This window comes from Gorilla gorilla, chromosome 17, assembly GCF_029281585.2.
Source record: "Gorilla gorilla gorilla isolate KB3781 chromosome 17, NHGRI_mGorGor1-v2.1_pri, whole genome shotgun sequence".
Taxonomy (NCBI): Eukaryota; Metazoa; Chordata; class Mammalia; order Primates; family Hominidae; genus Gorilla; species Gorilla gorilla.
The window spans coordinates 103,988,837-104,010,000 of record NC_073241.2 but is presented as its reverse complement, the minus strand read 5'-3'; the positions used below and the strand labels follow the sequence as shown (position 1 = coordinate 104,010,000).

The 21,164-nt window shown below is 36.7% G+C and overlaps 1 protein-coding gene across 2 annotated transcripts in view; it reads right to left on the bottom strand.

Annotated features, from left to right (window-relative positions):
- ZNF407 (zinc finger protein 407) overlaps positions 1–21,164 on the bottom strand; it is a 480,437-nt gene that overhangs the window by 418,676 nt on the left and 40,597 nt on the right. For both annotated transcript variants that reach the window (XM_004059553.5, XM_055368592.2), the window contains exons 2-3: positions 13,868–18,607; positions 8,458–8,572 (exon numbers count right to left, since the gene is read on the bottom strand). In XM_004059553.5, the coding sequence (XP_004059601.3) occupies positions 8,458–8,572; positions 13,868–18,554 (4,802 nt within the window). In that variant the 5' untranslated portion in view covers positions 18,555–18,607. The remainder of the gene's footprint in view (positions 1–8,457; positions 8,573–13,867; positions 18,608–21,164) is intronic.

Here is a 21,164-nt window from a genome sequence, read left to right as displayed (position 1 = left end):
TTTAGTGGTGAATACTAAAATGTCTTTAATATTTAAACACATTCCAATTTTTCAGACTAGCACAAATTTATGTTGAAGTATTTGACTATCAATGTCCCTAGCCACAATGTAAAAAATCATACTTATTTTCTAATATTATAATGATAATTACCAGATGTGTTGACATAAGACCACTTTCACTTATTTCACTTACAGCAGCACTTCTAAAATAGACTAGAGACCATCCTACATTTAGCCAGATTTTATAAGAACTTTCCAGTTCCCCATTAACACATGTAATGGTGACAGCGTAATTATGATGCAAATTAACACTTTATTGGTCCTTCAAAAACAACCATCCCTTGAGCCCAGCTCAATATATTCTTATAGTACCTCAGCAGTAAATAGGACTTTTTAAAATTGAGTGGAAATAGCAAACCAAAAATAACTTTCTAAAAATTTGTATATCTAGATAGTAGCATATTCTACAGTGCTTGGAACTGCTATTTCTCAGTACTTTGCTACTTAGACAACAGACTTTGGTATACTAATGCTAAGGCAGGGGAAAGAGGAGACAGGGTCTCAGAAGAAAAGTGACAGGGGATCAAGGGTGTGGAGGGAGAACACTCCAGAAACACAGACCACAGAAGCGATTAGAAACAAGACAAGTACCCCAGGACTAAGACGTAGGAAAGTAAGTAGATTACTACACAGTACATACTTTTTAAAAATTAATGGTTTCCTGTCCCAACTGACATTGCCCATCCAGAGGATCAAGTATGGAAACAATTACAGCATCTGGTACCATGGTATTAGTTATATGTGGACATAGGTAGCACGGCTACGTAACTGCATATGTCCTCTTAATTATTATTTGGAACTATGCTGCATTAAGTTATATGGATCAGTTATCAACCTGTTTTCATTACAATTGTCCAAAATCAATAGCATCCTTAATTAAAATTATAAATAGTGAAATTCTCTTAAAATAATTCTCCCTGACCAATTCCCATGTCCCTTGATTCTGAAGCAGTAACTCACTTCCCACCAGGCTTTCCACTTCTCTCTTCACTGCCTACACACAGTCCAGAAAACTGGGAAGAAAGACAAGCGAAAAAACGAGTGATGGAAAGCAGAGGGAAAGGCCAGCATTCAACACCTCAGCATGGCCCAGCTCTGTGACCTGACCCCTGCCCACCTCACCCAATTGTCCCTGGAACTGTCCACCTGGCTTCACAATCCAGCCTCCAGAAGTCTTGACTGCCCTGTAGTTCGTGCACATCCCACACGCCATGGTTGATCCTGCTGCAACCCCTGCCTGGAATGGGCTGCCCCTGCTAATCTGCCTAACTTCCACTTGCTGCATATCAAATGTTACCAGCCCAAGGAAGTGTTTTCTGAAGCAGCTAGGGAGACTTGGCATTTCTTGACCTAAGCTTTCTCCATTTGAGGCAGGTGTCGTTTTGACCTTTTTAACCCTAAAGACTAACACAGTGCTGGCATATACTGACATCCAACAGATGTTTGTTTAATCCTCACTTCCCCCAGTTAGTCACATACACTTCAGAAATTGCCTGCAGTGCTCTTCCAAATCTCTGTACTTCCCCTCATGTTCGCTCTGTTAAAAACGTCCAAATGTGCCTTGTGAATGGCCCCTCATCCTTTAAGACCCAACTCAAAGATAACCCTCGTGTGAGAAAAGATTTTCCTTCTGCTCCTCAGCAGAGCTCGTCCTCCCAGCCTTGTGTTCTCACTCAGCCTTGCTCCTTCTCCTAGAGTGGCTTCCGCAACACAGACAGCCCGGGCACCACCTTGTCACCATGCCCACACAAAAAAAAGAAAACACGAGAATCTGCCAAATGAGAAATAAAAAACAAATAATAAATCAGCAGTTATGCTTCCCTTCTATCTATATTTCTCATACCTCCTTCTCATCCAGCTCTTGTGCAAAAGAAACAGCAAAAGCACCCACAAAGTAAAGGACTGTAAGAAAAAGAACAGGGAGAGGAAGGTTAACAAGAAAAAAAATTACGGAACAGGCAAAGGAAATCAGGAGAATGGCTACCCACCTAATATTCTACTGTGGGGATCAGGAAGGTTACAGAATCCTGAGACTCTACAAGAAGATTTTTTTTTAGAGACGGGTTCCCGCTCTGTTGCCCAGGCTGGAGGGCAGTGGCACCATCATAGCTCACTGTAGCCTCAAACTCCTGGGCTCGGAAGAGCTTCCCTCTGCAGCCCCTCAAATAGCTGGAACTACAGAAATGCACCACCACACACAGCTAATTATTTTTATTTTTTGTAAAGACAGGGTCTCCCTATGTTGCTCAGGCTGATCTCAAATTCCTGGGCTCAAGCGATTCTCCCACCTCAGCCTCCCAAAGTGCTGGGATTACAGGCATGAGCCACCACATCCAGCCATCACAATTGCATTTTAAAATCACAAGGAAGCCACTTTAAAAAAAAAAAAAAAAGAAGAAGAAGAAGCAACGAGTTAAGTCACTAGAACATGATTGTTTCACTGGAAAAGACTTTAGACACAGAAGCCAATGTTTTCAACTACTACACCAAGAAATGATAATATTTAGTTTATTTCTATTTTGTTATAGGTTGATCATACTTACTGGCCATGGAATACATCTACGACCCCACCCTTCTGTGGCAAAAATTTTAAAAACCACTACCGCAGAAAAATAAACCAGGATATAATGGAGACAAGAGCTGTCCTTCCCCTGTGAGGAGGAGCTGGGGGCTGCCTCAGTTTCCACTCTGCTGTCCTAACACCCCAGCACTCTCCCGGCTTCACCAAACAGTTCACTGGAAAATACACGAGGATGATATCTGAGAAAACAAGTTTTATATGTGAATAGTATAACCAAGATCACTCTTAGGCTTTCCCATAATAAAGTCATTTGTACAGTTTCAAAAATCGTAAATGTTCATTCACTACGTAAAAGGTATCACAAGGATTCTAACATCAGAGGAATACACAAATAATGTTAATTTTTTGTTCCTAACTGAGGTAGACAGACAGCAATCATCACATAGCATTTTTAAAATTTCAAGCTAAAGACAAAAATATTCAACAAAAAATATTAAAATATTATATGGATAAAATATATAACGCACCATTTATAATGGGAGAGCATTTTAATGTTAATCTAAATATTTTTTACAAAACTGAGAGATGTTGCACTTTATACTGTTATAAGCATAATTCATGCCACATTATAGAATAAACATTTCCTATCTGTATCTCTTTAACCAAAACAACCAGCTAAACCAAATACTTATTTTATTTGGATATATCTGTAGATATGATGGGTGTAACTAATTGTTCAGCTAAAAATGCAATTCCATGGTGCTTTTAATGATTTAGGTAGACACAGCTTTAGTTCTCACAGCAGACTAAAAATAGTGATTTTAATTTATTCCTGCTGCCTACAATTACCCACAACCATGTATTTTTAAATATTTCCAGCCTATAAAAATTACTAATTTTTGCCACTTGTGTTTATCTGCATTTAGACTTTGATTTGGATAAATTAAGCTCTCAAGTGTTCCTTGCTTTATGAAACTCTGCATGTTGTACACTTCAACACAAATAAATGACTTGTACCATTAGAGGTTTAAATAATGTAATGTATTTCATGCTCAGCCTGAAGCTGGATTCCAATGAAGTTGCTAATGCACGTAATGATTAAGTGTAACTCAAATACTAACTGTGTTGTTGAAAACATGACAGGCAATAATTTGGTCTATTATATTCTGCCATTTAATTGCCTAGTACAGACATTCTCTGACACGTTATGAAGCAATGATTTACAATTATTCAAGCTGCAAAGGTCAGAAAGTGACATTATAATCATCTACATAGAGATCCCTTCTAATGCACAAAAACTAGGTAATGCCACACACACACACACACACACACACACACACACACACACACAAAGAGTTTTACTGCATTAGTAACTTTCTATTTAAGGTTTCTTAAACCAACCAGGAATAAACAGTTCATAAGCACATTAATACACAATTTTAAAATGTCTGGAATCTTTTCATGAACCCAGATGTCACAGATTTAGAAAATGCCCTTATTCTCCCCTGATTAGGTAAATTCATTTCAACTATTTAACTCCATACACAAGAATCAAGACGAGACTTAGGTAAATCAATCAGTAAACAATGCAACTCCTAAATCACGCACACCAGGGTCTGCACTTCTCAATAATGGCATATCAAACTTGGTTATCATTTCTTAGGTTTATTGAAATCACAGGCCAATTATTAGTTTTCTACAACTCTTTAAAAAAAACTAATACTGCAGAACAAAAACAATAACCCTAGTTTATCAATTATATCCCTCTCATCTTAATGGGATGATATAATCTTTATACTTTTAGACACTTACCTCCTGCTATTATACAAATATGTTCAGTTTGTAACCCACAAGTAAATGCAATAAATTATCAACACATGAATGAGTGGGAAAAAATAAAATTATTTAAAACAACACTTATAAGTGGGAAATATAAAACAGGGAAAGTGTTGGGGAGAGACAGAGAGAGACAATATCAGAATATGAAAGTAAAGCAATGTGTAAGCAATTTTTTAAAAAAATGTAAATGTGGGCAAAAGCAGAAAATAAAAGTGGATGGTAGGAGAAAGTAGATAAAGTTACACTTCCTACATGCAGTGAAAACAACCTAGAGAGAAAAAAAAAAGTACAAACTAAAGTCAGGAACAAAAACAGATATTACAAAAAGTGGAGAAATAAAGAAAATAGTTAAAAGAAAGAAAGAGTGGTCTACCATTACTAGTCGAATAATTTAAGTACATCACTGAAAACATTTTGAATATTAAGTTTCCCATCAGTAAAATGGGGATAATAAGCATAAGGTAAGCAATCCACAAAGCTATGGAAATCAACAAGTGAGATAAAAGTTAATCAAGGCTATTTATCAGACCACAATGCACTGCATAAATACTATTTAGAGTACCAAGTATACTACCTTATATGTACATAGAGAATAAAATCAACTCAAAAGAATTTAACAAGACATGGTGCCTAAAATAACTTTTGTAAGTCATCGAGATTTTTATGTTTTTGACTACTGAAAGAAATAAAGGTAAAGATCATGGATGTAATAAAAATATGCATTTGGCCTATTTTCTAAACACAAAATTATTAAATAAAAGCATTAACTATAAAAAATAGGTATAGTTTCTATTATTTCTTACGTTCTCTCTCACTAAGCCCTATGTCAGAGTCATAACAGATTTTCATGTTAACTATCCATCAAGTGCCTAAATATAAACACACCTATATTCTATAAAATTCCTCTCTCGATCACATTTGGATATTTTTAACAAGTAAGAAACTCAACTTTTCAAAAAAAAAAAGATTCCCCCAAAAGTGAAAGTAAAATAAATGGCTCTTAACGTGAAGTTATCCATAACATGTACTTAAAACATGATGTACAAAGCAATACATTTTTGAGATTTTTACCATGACATGAGCAGGTAAACCTTGAGTACACAAAACTTAAATTCTGAACTCTTAATCCTAACGACCTAATAGGAATTAGGCATCTAATACATTCAGCTTCTTCTGTCAAACTAACTTAAACCCAAGATATACAGTAGTTAAGATTTGCCAATGGGGCAGGGCAAAAGGGGGTAATGGTATCTTAAAACTGATCCTGAAGATTGGAAGAAAATCAGTCTAGGTTCAGACAACTTATACAAAAGTTTAAAAGGCAGTTTTTGTCACAACCCTAAAACTACGTGTTAATGAAAAACACGAAACGTGCAGTTGATGAGCATCCAAAATCATCTAATATAAAGATCTGAAAAAGAGGTCAATTACAAATAATCTGAGACATTAATATTGAGCTCAATACTGTTTGTTGTTTCCATCAATTTCACCATAAAATATTAGTTTTCTTCATCAAGAAAACCAAGAGGTTACTAAGAAAAAGAGTACAGTATTCTGAGTAATAATTACACTTTAAAAATGTGACTGCCCAATTTTTTTATATTATTAATCAAGACTATTTGAGAAATAACTCCTTAAAACTCAAATAATGAAGAGATCATTACGAAAATTCTAAAAGGCAGAGACTAAGATATTAACTACTAAGGAAAAGAAAACATAATGCAGGACCTTCTGTTTGTGACAAAATTATAGAGTTAATGTTCCTGAAAGATCGCTTCACCTTTTAAAGCATGATTTTGTAAAAGGTAAAATTTATAGCAATTAAAGCTAATGAAGAAATGCAGCATGAGCTGCTTATGTTCAGGAACTAATAGGTCCACTGAGCATTTCTAAGATTATTTAGCCATCAATGATAATGAATTGACTTTGTCAGTGATGTCAATGTATAAATACTCTCTAGTGCCAGTAATCTGATAACCAATCCTTGCACTTTTTTATGTTTTTCACTTTAATTTTTAACCTACACACTGCCCTATCCCTTTGAAACACATGAAATATGGAACAACCTATGATACTTTTTCTGCAACACTGAAGGGTACCTAATTCACTACCATTCTGTTCCAACTACAAAGATCAATAAGTACTCTTCAGTTCACTGCAATTCTTCAGAACTCTCAGCGTCACTGTTAAAATTATTGCTACCTAACTTTTAAATCAAATTTCATTGTAAAAATACAAAGAGAACTATTATTTCCTAGTCTGATGAAATTCAATGGCTGTCATAATTCTAAAAAATACAATTCTGGACTCTAGAATGCTTGTTCTACATACGCACACATACACATAGCTCTCTCTCTGAAGACAGTATAAAACTCGATGTATGTATAATCATTTACAATTCTGTATCTCCAGGACCAAATATATGAACTACTCATACAATATTTCAGTTGTATGCGGTAAGCAGTTAGCGAGCAGGGTGGGCACTGTTCAAATTATACAACTAATGCCGATCAATTGTGTATTCTTTTTGATACCAGACACATTAGAAACTGTTCTGTGAAAAGCTTTGTTCTTCTCTTTCCAGGGTCTTAGTAACCCTAATTAAAAAATAAATGGAATTAGATCTCTATTGACAACAGTATGCAAAAATTGTTTACTTATTTCTCAGAAATGAGAGAAAAACTGCTTACTGCCACCTAATAGCAAATTTTCACTGGAGTCAGGGCCTTCTCCTTTCCTATAACTCATATGGTAAAAACAATAAATGAGATATCTTTTAAACTTCCAAGACCTACAGCAATTAAAATGAACCATTTGACACCTGACCCTTGCAGCTAAAATCAGTAGTAACAAAACTCATTCTCCCACTGATCTTCAGGGGACTTTAGGGCAAAGGGTCATCTTCATTTACTTTAGCTGCAAGTCACTGAACCATCAATTCCGCCAATGAATATATCACAGACCATGGTTCATGAAAGTGCTTGCAAAGGTATTTGTAAAACTATCCTAAGGGTCAAAATACACAACTGCATCCTGGGATGAAATGTACTGTCCAACAAATAACAGAACTTGTTTTTGACATAAAACATATTTACATGGTACTATCAATCAGCAGAATCTTCTACTAAAAAAATAAACCTAATATAATATGTGCACGTTGCATAATGTAATTGAGCCTGTGGTATTTTCTGAATTAGCCATAAGAACTGCAAGTTTCTCAGGTTTCACATGAAGAATTTTTATAGGATGCACTTATTAATTTCTCTAGCATAACAGCATTAAAATAGACTTTTAATCAGAAGCAGGGTATTAAAACCCACCTCTGAATGTCCTATGTTATACCATATATGATCTAGCATTTTAAAACCTTTTAAACATTTCTGCTAAATTAATCAGTTTTGCATTAAGGCACCTTAGCACTTTTTATTCAATGCAACACATTTGAATAACAGTTAAACATTGTACATGATTCTTCAGAGAAAGAACCATTAACTAAAAAAGGAAGTAAGTTTTGAAATAAAGTTACACAAAAATGCATAACAACAGTTCTCTTCAGCATCATCCCTGTAATAATCAGTAACCAGCCATCCGAAATTAAATCTTTTGTTGCTTTCCTTATAGAATAAGTCCAATGGATCCAAAGAGCTACTAATGTGATAAAAATTAAAGCAGTACAGCAAAAGAAAAAAAAATACATATACATTCCTAAAGCTATATTATGTATTTTTTTATGTCTTTAAATGGAATTTATAGTTCTCTCTGGCAATGTGAATGAACATCCTATAATTTAGTCAATTTACAGATTACAGGTTCAAATTGACCTTGTAGCCCATAAAATTGCTCATCTTCAGTACAGGATTAGAAGTGGGAGAAGAATGTCATAACTGTATTTAAGGAATTTACCATAACAATGGAAAGGAGGGTACGCATGCATAATTTTAGCCACTCTTACTCCTATCGGTTTTGAATTCCGAAACAATGGCTATCCTGCACATGCTTCCTGGTTCACACAGCAGAGATGGCTTCAATTTACTCACCCACAGACATGACACTTGTATTCCCTCATCCCAAGGTGCCTTTTCACATGGTTTCTGGCATCTCCAAGCTGAGCTGTTGCAAAATGGCATATCTTGCACTTGAATGGTTTTGATCCTGAGTAAATTTAACATAAAATATGATTTGATTTTGAATAATACATCACCAACAGCTTAGAAAAGAGGACTAAATCTTAAATCATACCTTTAACCTAATTAAGAATTTCTGTACCCAAAATGGAATACTGGCATTGATTTATAACTTGAATAGACCTGATTCCATAATTATTTTACTCTGAAGACTTTGTTTCAGTGAGTCTTCCTAACTTCCACTAACAATCCTAAGATTCAAACTCAAAAGTGAGACTGCTGAGCAGTACTAAGTCAATGAGATGAGCTACATAATTTTAAATATTTTTCTTATAATTCACAAAAATACATCTTAAAGTCACTCAACACTTCAAAGAAAACATTTTTAAAACATAAATGCACACAGGGCAGCTGATATTTTTAACAGCATATTTATCATCAAATACATTTCTCTATGGCCATCTCCTTGTTTCCTCATATTTCTCCGGCTTTGAATTTACTCACATAAAAAGAATGGTATATTTCAGGTTTTTTCCTGGCATTTGTCCCAAATTATTATCTATATTTTTAATAACACAATTTATAAATATACAGTAGATAATTTTTATGCTTTTACGGTCATTTTTATAGTCAAAAATCGATGATGATTAAACAAACTGGAAGAACTGACATTTTGGTTATTAATTTCAAGAACAAATATTTCAACACAAAAAGCATACAAAATTTGTTGTCATTTCATAAAGAATTAAGATTAAACTATACTCAAAAATGAGAAAATAAGATTATTTCAAAGTCTACACACTTAGTGTCAGTAATAGATAAGATTGAAACTGAAACATATTAACAGATAATCATCCACATTAATGAGAAATAACGCTCTTTTAAGACATAAAATAGATACACCATTTCCAAACTTTCTAACCAATACATCTTCAAATAAATCAAAATTGTAAAAACCAGTTTAAAATCAGTACGTTTCCTGATTTTTCATATCATATTCAGTACTTATATGGTGAAATACTCCCTCTACTATAGTTAGATAGAACACGAAATATGTGAACTTCAATAAATATACAAAAAGAGCTCAAATTAAAAAAATTGTAATAAATCATATTTGATCAATGAACCTTTGTACAGTGTCCTTGTAAAAAAAAAAATCCTCCAAGAATACTTTGTTGAAATTGAAGCACTCAGTAAAAAATTTTAGAGTCTTAAATTTCAATTTAATTCCCAAAAGCTGACAAAAAAAGTGAAGCATTTAATTTTAATCTTCCAACAGAAATAAAAAAGTCAACAGTACTAAGCACCGGCAGACAAGGTTGAATATTTCACAGTTCAATGACAATGAAGCCAGATCTCTTAATATTTCCATTTCTGCTGTTAGAAGTAGATGTAAAATATATTTAGCACCTGAATGGTTATATCTAGTCAGGTTTATATGTTTAAATGTCAAAAGCAGGTTAAGACTGCAGCTTACAGCAATCACATTCTATCAGTCACATTAGAAAATACAGTTTATTTAAATGATTCTGATAAAACCAAGCCTATCACTACTTTGAACATTTCACTAAGACATAGAATTCTATAATGGGACTTTTGTAAGGTGTGTGAAGAACCAATTTACCAACACTTTAAATTTCAATGCTCTAAAGATAATAGGGTAATTAGGACATTATTAAGTAACAATAATATCAGGACTCGAAACAAAGAAGATCAACCTCTCCCAATATTTGTATTACAATTTTGGTGAATGGATGTAAAAGGTCCCATGGGTTTGAGTTTTCATTTTGCTCACACAGCACCTGCCATGTGACTAGCTCCTCCTCCTGTGGCACAGATGCCACAGAGAAACGGACGTGGGGTCTCTGGTGTGTTCAATTTACTGTCCGTGGCTCCTTTGTGGAAAACTCTAGTTTCTGCAGGTCTCAGTGATCACAGCACAGCATGCTGACAATACATAAATGAGTTATTTTGTTGACTGCTTCACCCAGAATCATGGAGGCCTTGACTATGCTTCACATCTTATATTCAGAGTAGACTGTGCTAACATCTCCTTTCTGTGCCATAAAAATTCAAATACTAGCAGAGGTAATACTTCTCCACATTAAAAAAAAAAAAGGGCCCTTTTTTCCTTGTTTCCAAACTAATAACATTTCTGTTTTTAAGTTTGCTATGCACTTTCTGAAATGAATGCAGGCAGTGTTTATAAGACAAAATTGTAAAACTGCAGATCTCTAAATATTTCTCTCAGGTACATTTTGATTATTAAAAACAATATTATTTGCAACAGTTCCATTCCTTGGAACAGCATTATCCTCAGTAGGTTTTTTGGTTTTCATTTGGTCCATAAGGTTTTTTCAAAGGGAAAAACTAAAAAGGCTCTCTATCTTTGTGGTACCTTATTACTTTACTAAAAGAATTTCAAAGACTTTAAAATCCAGGTCTTCACTCAGGCCTACGAGGGCTCCTCAACCATCAGTCATGACTAATTGCTATGCATACACAGATGTGCCATTAGCATTAAAGAGAAAATACCAAATGAAAGCCTTTAGATCTTAAAGGAATGAAGGAAGTTGTATATTACCCAACATCTAACAACTAGAGCCATCATTCTACGATCCTCCCTAAACATTCAAACACTTCATTCATTCATTCATTCATTCATCTGTTCATTCATTTATTCACTCATCAAGATATACCAAGAGCCAACTAATGTGGGACACAGATGAAGCAGTGAACAATGTTAAGTCTTTGTGGTCACTGTGCTTAAAGTCTACAGATTAACTCTCCTACTGAGCTGTCTGTCCTTTGTCACGTATTGAGCTACAAACACTACCAGCCCTAACTTCAGAATTTCTTAGTGAAGTCACACACTCCCTATCTCCCTGGAACATTTTGAGATGGCATTAGTGACCAGAGCACTCTAAACATAAAACGAATGGCTTCAGACAATCTGGTACTTAACAGCAGCCCATGTTACATGAAATAAAAGCTTTGACAGACCAATGCGGGAGAAATGAAAACGAAGTTTTTTAGTCCTGTTAATGTAATGTGAAAGGGAAGACTGCCCTTTCTGGTCATGTTGATTACTTCGTAGCAGCATGCACACAGGGAGACTCTAGGATCCTTTTTCCTACAATGCTTGATAACCAAAACTCATTTATTTCTTATAGTGCTGCTTTTATCCTGCTAAGGATGGGAAGCAAAGGTTATATAAAACATATAGTAAATCACAAAATATGAAAACAGGGATTGGAAGAGTAAGCTCTTTTCCAGTTAACCATTAATAACAGTCTCTGCATTACTATTTTATGGACATAAGCAAACTATGTGAAAAGCAATTCATTTTAAGATGCTCCAAGAAAAAAACCCTGAATTAAAACCTGGAGACCAACTTCCCCAAAAAATGACTTGCAAAATTGAAACGGTAGACTCGTATTGTGTCCTCAGGAACAGGGCTCTTGGTAGTGTTTCAAAGCATAATAAAAATGTACTTCCTGATAAGACCAACACAAGATGTTTAAAGAAAAAAACTATGCTAACTTTTACTAAATGTTACAATCAATGATGTAACTTATATAAGTAGGGTTACTTTGTCACATATTGATAGTTACCTCACTTTCACATCCACATTAACTTGATTTTAAATGCAATTAATACATATAGTCAAGGAAGACTAATGGACTACATTCTGCACTTAACCTGGTGGACATTTTCAAATGGCACAAGTGACCAGTGCAAACCTATTTTGCATTGTAAACGACTAAATAAATCTTAATGGATTAAGAATGATCAGCTATCAACACACAAGGGAAATTAAGTGCTGAAATGCCTACATTGATTATTTTAAATTATTAGCCTTACTCTGTTCTTGAATTTGTATGCTTTTAGTGAGCTTTAACACATTTACAAGACTTATTGACTATAATTACAAGAGAATTCAAGTAATGGACACATCAATTATAAGCAACATGTCTTGACCAGACAGTTGCATAAAGAATTCTAAAAAGAGCTCCATTAGCATCTTCCTCTTAGTTTTATTCAGTTTTATCTGCCTTAAGAGGGCATATTAAGAAAGTACATATTTTCTGCACATGTGAACAAGTCTTATTCCTAAAACTGTATCGTTTCAGAAAGAAAGCTGCAACAAGGTACTGAGAGAGATACTGACAGTGCAGACAAATAAGCATTTGGACTTACTCCCCAAAAATGGCTGCAGTGCATAGGAATATGTGGGATCACAAGTACAATGTTTGTGTTTATTTAGGTTAATCTTATGCAGGTTGCCCCATTACTTCCTTCAATGAAAAACTTTTATCTATCTTTAATCACCCTAAACTAGTAATAATGCTTCATACTCTTTTGTCTTCTTCCTCCTAACCATGTACTAAGTTTCAAAAACTGTATGAATTTAAAGTATAGCTTTAATAATAAGCCATTATTTAAAAGTACAGTAAAATAAACCTTACAGTTTTAATGAAAATATGTTCACTGAAATGTGAATTTATTATTCAAATCCACTCATAAATTCAACCATGGAGACAGAACTTGTCTAAGCGGAGCACAATGATTTAGAAAAGCTGTCTATTTAAAATAAAGAATGTATGGCAGGTTTACAGAAACAGTGCAGTGAATTTTTACATAAATTTAGAACAGTAGCTTATGCATTTTCCACCAAAAAAAATGTTTTTTAAAAAACTTTCCACCTAAAATTAAACATTAAAATGGAACACTAACTGTGACAGAGCACAGAGACTAAATCAGGTGCTACCTCCAGGAACACCAGATCCCCAGCACATGTTAACTTTGGAAAGTGGTGACTAATTTTGATCCACAAAGGTAGACTCTTGTTACCCGGAAGTTACACTTTTGGATATAAAATATCTAATGATGAATATTTTTACATCCCTAATATTGTAAGAAAATTTGATTACTCCATTCCTTAAAAGTCACTTAACATGTCTTCTGAAATTATAAGGTGCCACTTAATACAGACTTTGAAAAATCAAATAATTAGGACTCAGAAACAACTGAAAAGCCGCCAACAGACAGCAGTTTTTAAAAGGCATCAGAGGGACTAGGCTTTTTGACAAAATTAAAAGAAACTTGTCAACTAACCTGCCTTTGAAATTGCTAGGGCTTAATTACCCTTAAAAATGTTAAGTGTCAACAATGACTTATTGCAGACAAGCAGAGCAGCACACGGCAGTGAAATGTGAACCGGGTGGAAAGCCAATGAGCAGCCACAGGTAGGGCTGCATATCTGGATGGGAACAAATGGCCCCATGTCCTCACTGCCTTGGCTTGCTGCAGAGCTACATACCTGTATGAGTGCGAATATGTGCCAGGAAGGCCATCGAGTTGCTGCTTCGACACATCTTCCCACAATACTTGCAGACGTTTCCCTGGTTTTCCTCCCTCTCGCGGTTGATTTGCTCAGTGTCTTCCACTATATACTTATTCACCTCCCGCAGCAATTCCTCATGCTGTCCTTTAATATGTAGAAATAAATTCTGTTCAGAATCAAAGGGCTCTGTGCACTTGACACATTTAAAGGTGGCCCCTCCCTCCGGAAGCTCCTCCACACTGGCCTGCTCATTTCTCATGTGGCCGGCACTAGCCAGATGCTGGTGAAGGTTGCTTTCGGTATAGAACGACTTTCCACAGAGTAAACAATGGAAGTGCTTCTCTTTTGTAGGATGCTTCATGGCTATGTGAACATTCAGTCCACTCAGTCCATCTGCTAAGAAGCCACAATCATCACAGCGAATTCGTGTAGACTCACCAATGGAACTGCCCTCAGATTTCTTCTTTTTCACACCTTGAGCACAGTCTTTCAAGGGCAGCTCACTAATTCTCACTCCCGTTGCTATCAAGCCCTCTTCAGACTGGTCTATCAACTCACCATCTTCAGGGTTCTTTATTCTTATTATGGAGGAGTCAAATCGACCAAAACTGTACATGGCCTGCCCTTTATCATCAATACTAATTATAGTTTCATAGACATCACTACTTTCAACTGTGCTATCAGAAGCTGGGCCATCCTCCTCCAAAATAAATTCTGTTTCATGTTGTGAATTCATCAGAATTTCCTTATTCTCCAGAACGGGATCTTCTTGGACACCTTTCAAGTCTTCCAAACCATGCCCACGTGCAACTCTGTTCTGACCCCCGCTCTCCAGATTTCCCTGTTCTCTGGTTATTCTTGTCACAACGAGCGCAGGGCTTTCAGCCGAGCGCTCCCCATCAAGCATCGCAGGGCACAGGTGTCTGTGGGGGACAACACCTCCACCGTCTCCTGTGTTTCCTCCTTCACCCTCACAATGGACACGCAGCTCACCTGCATCATTCGATATCTCATGGTTTTTCTTTGCTGTCTCACAATTTAAGGCAGAGCTTCCTGAATTTTCATTTTGAAATCTGCTTGGGGAGCCATAGTTTGAGGACATAGTAAGTGACATCATCTCCTCGGGTTTCCTAACTTTATCCTTGACAGGAGCCTGTTGGAAAGTCTCACAAAAGGAATGGTCTTCATTGAAATTAGATTCTTCTTCAGTCTCAACTTCTACAGAGTCAGCAGCGCAGAGCACTTTAGACATATCTAAATTAGTATTCTCATTTAAAATAGAGCAATCTGCAGCATTTCTAGATTTAAGAGTATCAGATGGTTGACCTGAAATTATTTGAAATTCCTCAGAATTTTGTTGATGCTCTTCTTCAGGCATAATGATGTTTTTGGACATGTCTGCAGAACCAGCTTCTACATTAGCAGAGTTGAGATAAGACTGCCTTTTCATTTTGTGCTTCTCTGTTGCTGCATGCCTGGTCATCTCGCGACGAGTCACCGCGTAGTAATCGCATGCCATGCAATAAAACTCAAACTCTTTTGTATGTTTCCGTTTTACATGCAGCTCTAGAGAAGCAGAGGAGTGAGCACTAAACTCACAGTGCAAACACTTATTCTCACCTGTGCCTGTAACATCTCTCTGGGAGTACACATCCCCCGGCTGGGCAAAGTCCTCTGGCTCTGAAGATATTTGCTCCTTTTTATCAAGAAGATGGCTGTTAACTTCTCCATCTAGAGAATGAAATACATTTTCAACTTCAGCTTCAACTGAGTTTCCACGATCTGGCTTTTCTAAAACGGAGGTGGGTGACTCAGCTGGTTTGTTAGCATGTTCATCTGACATGGTCACTGCTGAGCCAGCATTCTTTTTACCAGCTTCAAGGCTACCCCCTTCAGGGCCAACAATGATATCTGAACTGTGTTTTCCACTTGCTTCTATTTCTACCCGTCCTTTATGTTTCTTGGTGGCACAATGACGTTCCATATCTCCCTTAGTTACAGTGTAATACTTACACACTTTGCATAAATAACTATACTGGTGACTGTGTTTTCGTCTAATGTGAACAGTCAAGTTTGTAATACTAGAGGCCAAAAGGCCACAGTGTGAACACGTCCGTGAGATGTTACCTTTAGGTCTCCCTCTCTTTGGAGTAGTGGTTGAAGCTAATTCATCATCTTTGGTGCTACCACCAGACTGTGACAGTTCCTCAGACGCCAGCATGCCCTTCTCAAGATAGGAATGCTCTGGTAATTGCACACCTATATGGCCTTCAATCCTTCCATTTCCGGAAACATCAAACTCTTCTTTTTTATCATTTGTACCTATACATACCCTTTCAATACATTCTTCAAAGCTTAAGCCAATATTATTTTTCTTAGCATTTTCAAGATGCTTGCTTCTTTTAATGTGTTTCTCCATTCCTTCTTTGCTCAATGAATAAAGATTACAAGCTTTACAAAGAAAATGATAGTCTTGACCATGCCGAAGCTTTATATGTCTCGTGAGAACAGTAGAAGATCTTGTTTTATAAAAACACTTCTTACACTGAAACTGAGGCTTACTGGAATGCCTCACTTCATTACCATGGCTTACCCTGGACTTCACAGGTTCTTCCTGAGATGCTTTTCCTGAGTCATCCATAGACTCTTTTGCGTTTTCTGATTCTAAAGTACTCAAAGGTAAAGTCTGTAAAACCAAATCACTGTTAGATGATTGCAAAGTCTTTGGTTGAACCAATGAATTAATATGCTTCTCGGTGGCCTTGTGTTCTTCCACATCTTTTTCAGACAAAAAGAACAGATTACAAGGGGTGCAAAGAAAATGCATATTGTGCTTTTCCTTCATGTGGTCTCTAAGATTTATTTCATCCAAGGATATAAATGAACAACACTGACAACTCAGGACAGAAGCAGTCTGCTGATGCTGGTTACTGTGCAAATGTTCATCTAAGTCCCTTCTTGACATACTAGAGAAGTCACAAGTACGGCAGTAAAATGTCATCTCTCCGGCATGGCACCTTTTCACATGGATTTCCAAATCTGTCCTATTTGTAGCTACTTGCCCACAGTCTGTACAAGCACACAACGTCTGAGAGTCAGAAGCTGGCTTCACTGTCAGGGAGTGCAGCCCGGAGTCCGGAGGACGGGCACTCCTCCGGCCCTGCTCTGCCTCCTGGGTTTCTGAGGTAGTCACACACACTCTCTGTACACTGCTGCACGCTTCCAGGTGTTTCAGCACTGACTCTGCATCGTGTGTTTTCATCTGTGTTCTCAAGTGTTTCATATACATCCTCTGAGTTTCACTTGTACCTCTTTTAATTCCTAAAAGAGTAAACCTTTTCTTTGCCTGGCCCTTCAAGGTGAAAGTGCTGCTTCGTCGACGAAAGCTATTACCCAGCACGAGAATATTTCGCTCGGGTCTTGGCCTCGAGGTTACACTGTTACCGTGTGCTGCCTGAAGGGTATTTTTTGTAGATTCCAATTTCTCTAAGAGACCCTCTGAGGTTACTAAGGTGTTTAGCTTTTTACTCTGGTTTTCAGGATTCTGAGCTAGACCAAGGGAAGTAACATGTTCTTCAACAATCTCTACTTCCTGTGACGAAGTATTTCTGGAAGGCATCATTTCAACAAGAAGCTCACTGCTACTACCACTTTGTTTAGAAATACTTCCTCTGAAATCTTTAAACGTGCTTCCCACATTTCGTAATCCTTTTGAATCACTATTCTTTGCTATTGGTTTAGAAGTTCTTGGTTTTGAGTGAACATTTTTTGTTGCCATTGTACGTGATTTTTTAGGAAAAGGTTGTTTTGTTAAGATCTGTACAAATCCTCCACGAGCAGCCAGATTCTGACGACGGAGATGTGTTTTGCCAAGATAATGTGCGTTCAACAGGTTTTCTTCTGAACACTGAAAACCACAAAGATCACAAGAAAAGACCTTCTGTGGCCCATGTGCTTGTTTGATATGCATATGTAGTGCTGAGCTGCTCTCTGCTTTGTGGCTGCAGTGACAACAGGTATGTTCCTTAGGCTGCTGCATGTGAGACTCAGCATGTTTTTCCAAGTCAGAGCAAGAAGAAAACAAATGCCCACAGATGCTGCATTTGAGAACTGTATCTACATTCCCAATGGTACAACTAACACTAATTTCTTTCAGGGGGAAAGGAGATTCTCTTTCCAGATCAAGGGAAACCATTTCCTGAGCAGATGTTTTTTCAGTGTCTGTTTTCAGAGAAACAACATCAATAGTGCTAAAATTGCGAGAAGGGGAGAGGGCATTTGGGAGACATGTGCCTCCAACTGTGCAGTCACTCAGAAAGGTCTCCTTCCCTGTTTCATCTAATGCAATACCCTCTTCTGTGACTGAGCTCTCACAAGTTTCTAATCTACAAATACCTTGCTTTCCAGATTTACGGGGCTCTGCCTCATCTAATTTCCTGCGTTTGGAAGCATGTTTATTTCTGTCTTCTCCTATAACAACACTATCAGAGTTCGATGATTCTGAAAAACCTCTTTTGCCCATAGAATTCTCAGGGAAACTTGCTATCACATCAGATACAGGCCCACCATCTTCATTATGGGATGAAAGCTTTGTCAAGTCTTGTGCTTCTTTGTTTATCTTTTCATCCTCGTCATTTTCGCGTTTATTCTCACTATCCATCATTAATAAAGTGCTGACGATGCTTCTATCTAAGGCGGCTCACTGGCACTCATAACCTGTGAAGTAAACAAACATGGTATTAAATCTTGAATATAAAGACACACGTATTAGTCTAAAACTAGATGAAAAAGTATCATGAAGTTAGCCCCAATGAAACGCCCTTTATACTGAGATGAATTTGATTACATGTCTAAAGTCTTTTATCAAAAAGTATGAAGTAGGATTTTAGGAACACCATGTCACCCTATTGTTGACTCCAGAAGAAATACTATGGTATCTTTGGTAGAAAAAGTGATTTCTCAACAAGCTTGCAGAAAAACTCCCATATTTCAATTCTCTGTACCAGTATACTTCAATTTACTACCCTTTTAAAAAGAACAAAAAGAGAAGCTCTCCTTTCAAAAAACATTTCAATGAGCTCCTACTCTGTAAAATATATTAAAACAAAACTGCTGTGACGCAAGTCTAGAAGTGAGGCCTTCCCCTCCTTAACCTCTAACAGAAGCCCGAGTCCTATGTAAAAGAAACATAATTTTAAAACAACTGTTTCGGCCAGGCGTGGTGGCTCACGCCTGTAGTGCCAGGATTTTGGGAGGCCGAGGCAGGCGGATCACGAGGTCAGGAGATCGAGACCATCCTGGCTAACACGGTGAAACCCTGTCGCTACTAAAAATACAAAAAAATTAGCCAGGTATGGTGGCAGGCTCCTGTAGTCCCAGCTACTCGGTAGGCTGAGGCAGGAGAATGGCGTGAACCCGGGAGGAAGAGCTTGCAGTGAGCCGAGATTGCACCACTGCACCCCAGCCTGGGCGACAGAGCGAGACTCCGTCTCAAAAAAAAAAAAAAAAAACACCACTGTTTCATCCTTTTCTCCTAAAGCAAAGAGCTTTACCATGATTTTTCTAAATATATTCCAATGAACAACACGTATAATCTCATTACATATCACCATTCGTGCTCAAGCTCTTTTACCAATGAAAAGCCACTTCTAGTCCAGCCGTCAATCATTAATTTCCTCATCTAATTGTCATTTTATATTGTCTGAAGGTTAATGGCAAAGGGAAATGTCAGTGGTAGAGTAGAATTAATGGAGTAAATTTTGAGGAAAAAAAGAATTTTATTGAATAAAATGCCTTGAAATCAATAATATTGATTTTATTTTTCATTATGCTATTTAATTCAATTAAAACATATCATTTTCCATTTACTTTACACCATGATGGGAATGTTCAGCCAAATGCCACTTGATTCCACGTTAATAAAAAGGCATCAACGTATTATAGTCTCAAGGCTAATGACAACTATTTTAAACTATTTTAGCTATTTTTTCCATAACATTGACAAATCAAATGAAGCCTATTGCTTTGACTCAGCTAAAATTAGGCAACAAAAATATACTTATAACGTAGGACGCTGAAAGCATGAACAATAAGAGAAAAAAACAAGTAAATTGGACTTCATCAAAATTAAAAACTTCAAAAGACACTATGCTTCAAAAGCCACTATCAAGAAAGTGAAAACAGAGCCCACAGAATGGGAACACATTTTTGCAAATCAGATATCTGATAAGGGACTTGCATCTAAAATATATTTTAAAAACTTTTATTCTCAATAGTAAGATAAATCAATTTAAAATGAGCACAGAATATGAAATACATTTCTTCATAGAAAATATACACAATACACATACGAAAAGATACTCTACATCAGTAGTCACTAAAGAAATGCAAATCAAACCCACAAGGAGATACCATTTCAAACCCACTAAGATAGCTATACTCAAAAAATCAGATAACAAGTGTTGACAAGAATGTGGAAAAACTGGAACCCTCATAACACTACTAAGGGGAATGTAAAATGGTGCAGCCACTTTGGAAAACAGTCTACCAGTTCTTTAAACAATTAAACATGGTGCTAGCATATAGCACAGTAATTCTGCTTGGAGGTATACACAACCAAGAGAAGCGAAAACACATATCCACCCAAAAACTTGTATACAAATGCTGACTGCAGTATTTATTCATAACAGCCAAAAGGTGGAAACAACCCAAATGTTTGTCAATGGATGAATGAATCAAGAAAATGCAGTATCCACACAATGAAATAGTATTCAGTCATAAAAAAGAATGAAGTATTGGCCAGGCACGGTAGCTCATGCCTACAATCCCAATGCTTTTGAAGGACAAGGAGGGAGGATGGCTTGGGTCCAGTAGTTCTACACCAGCCTGGGCAACACAGCAAGACCCCAACTCTAAAAAAATAAAAAAATAATAAAAATTAGTGCCAAGTGCCTGTGGTCCTAACTCTGGAGCTGAAGCAAGAGGATTGCTTGAGTCCAGGAGTTCAAGGCTGCACTGAGCTACGATCACACCACTGCACTCCAGCCTGGGCGACAGAGACAGAGACCTTGTCTCTGAAAATATAATAAATAAAAATAAAATTAAAAATGAAGTACTAACATGCCACAATGTGGATGGCCCTTAGAAACATTATGCCAAGTGAAGACCATGTACTATATGATTCCTTTTTATATGAAATGTCTAGAATAGAGAAATCTATACAGACAGAAAAATAGACAGCCCTTGGTTTCTCAGGGCTGCGGGTAGGCAGGCA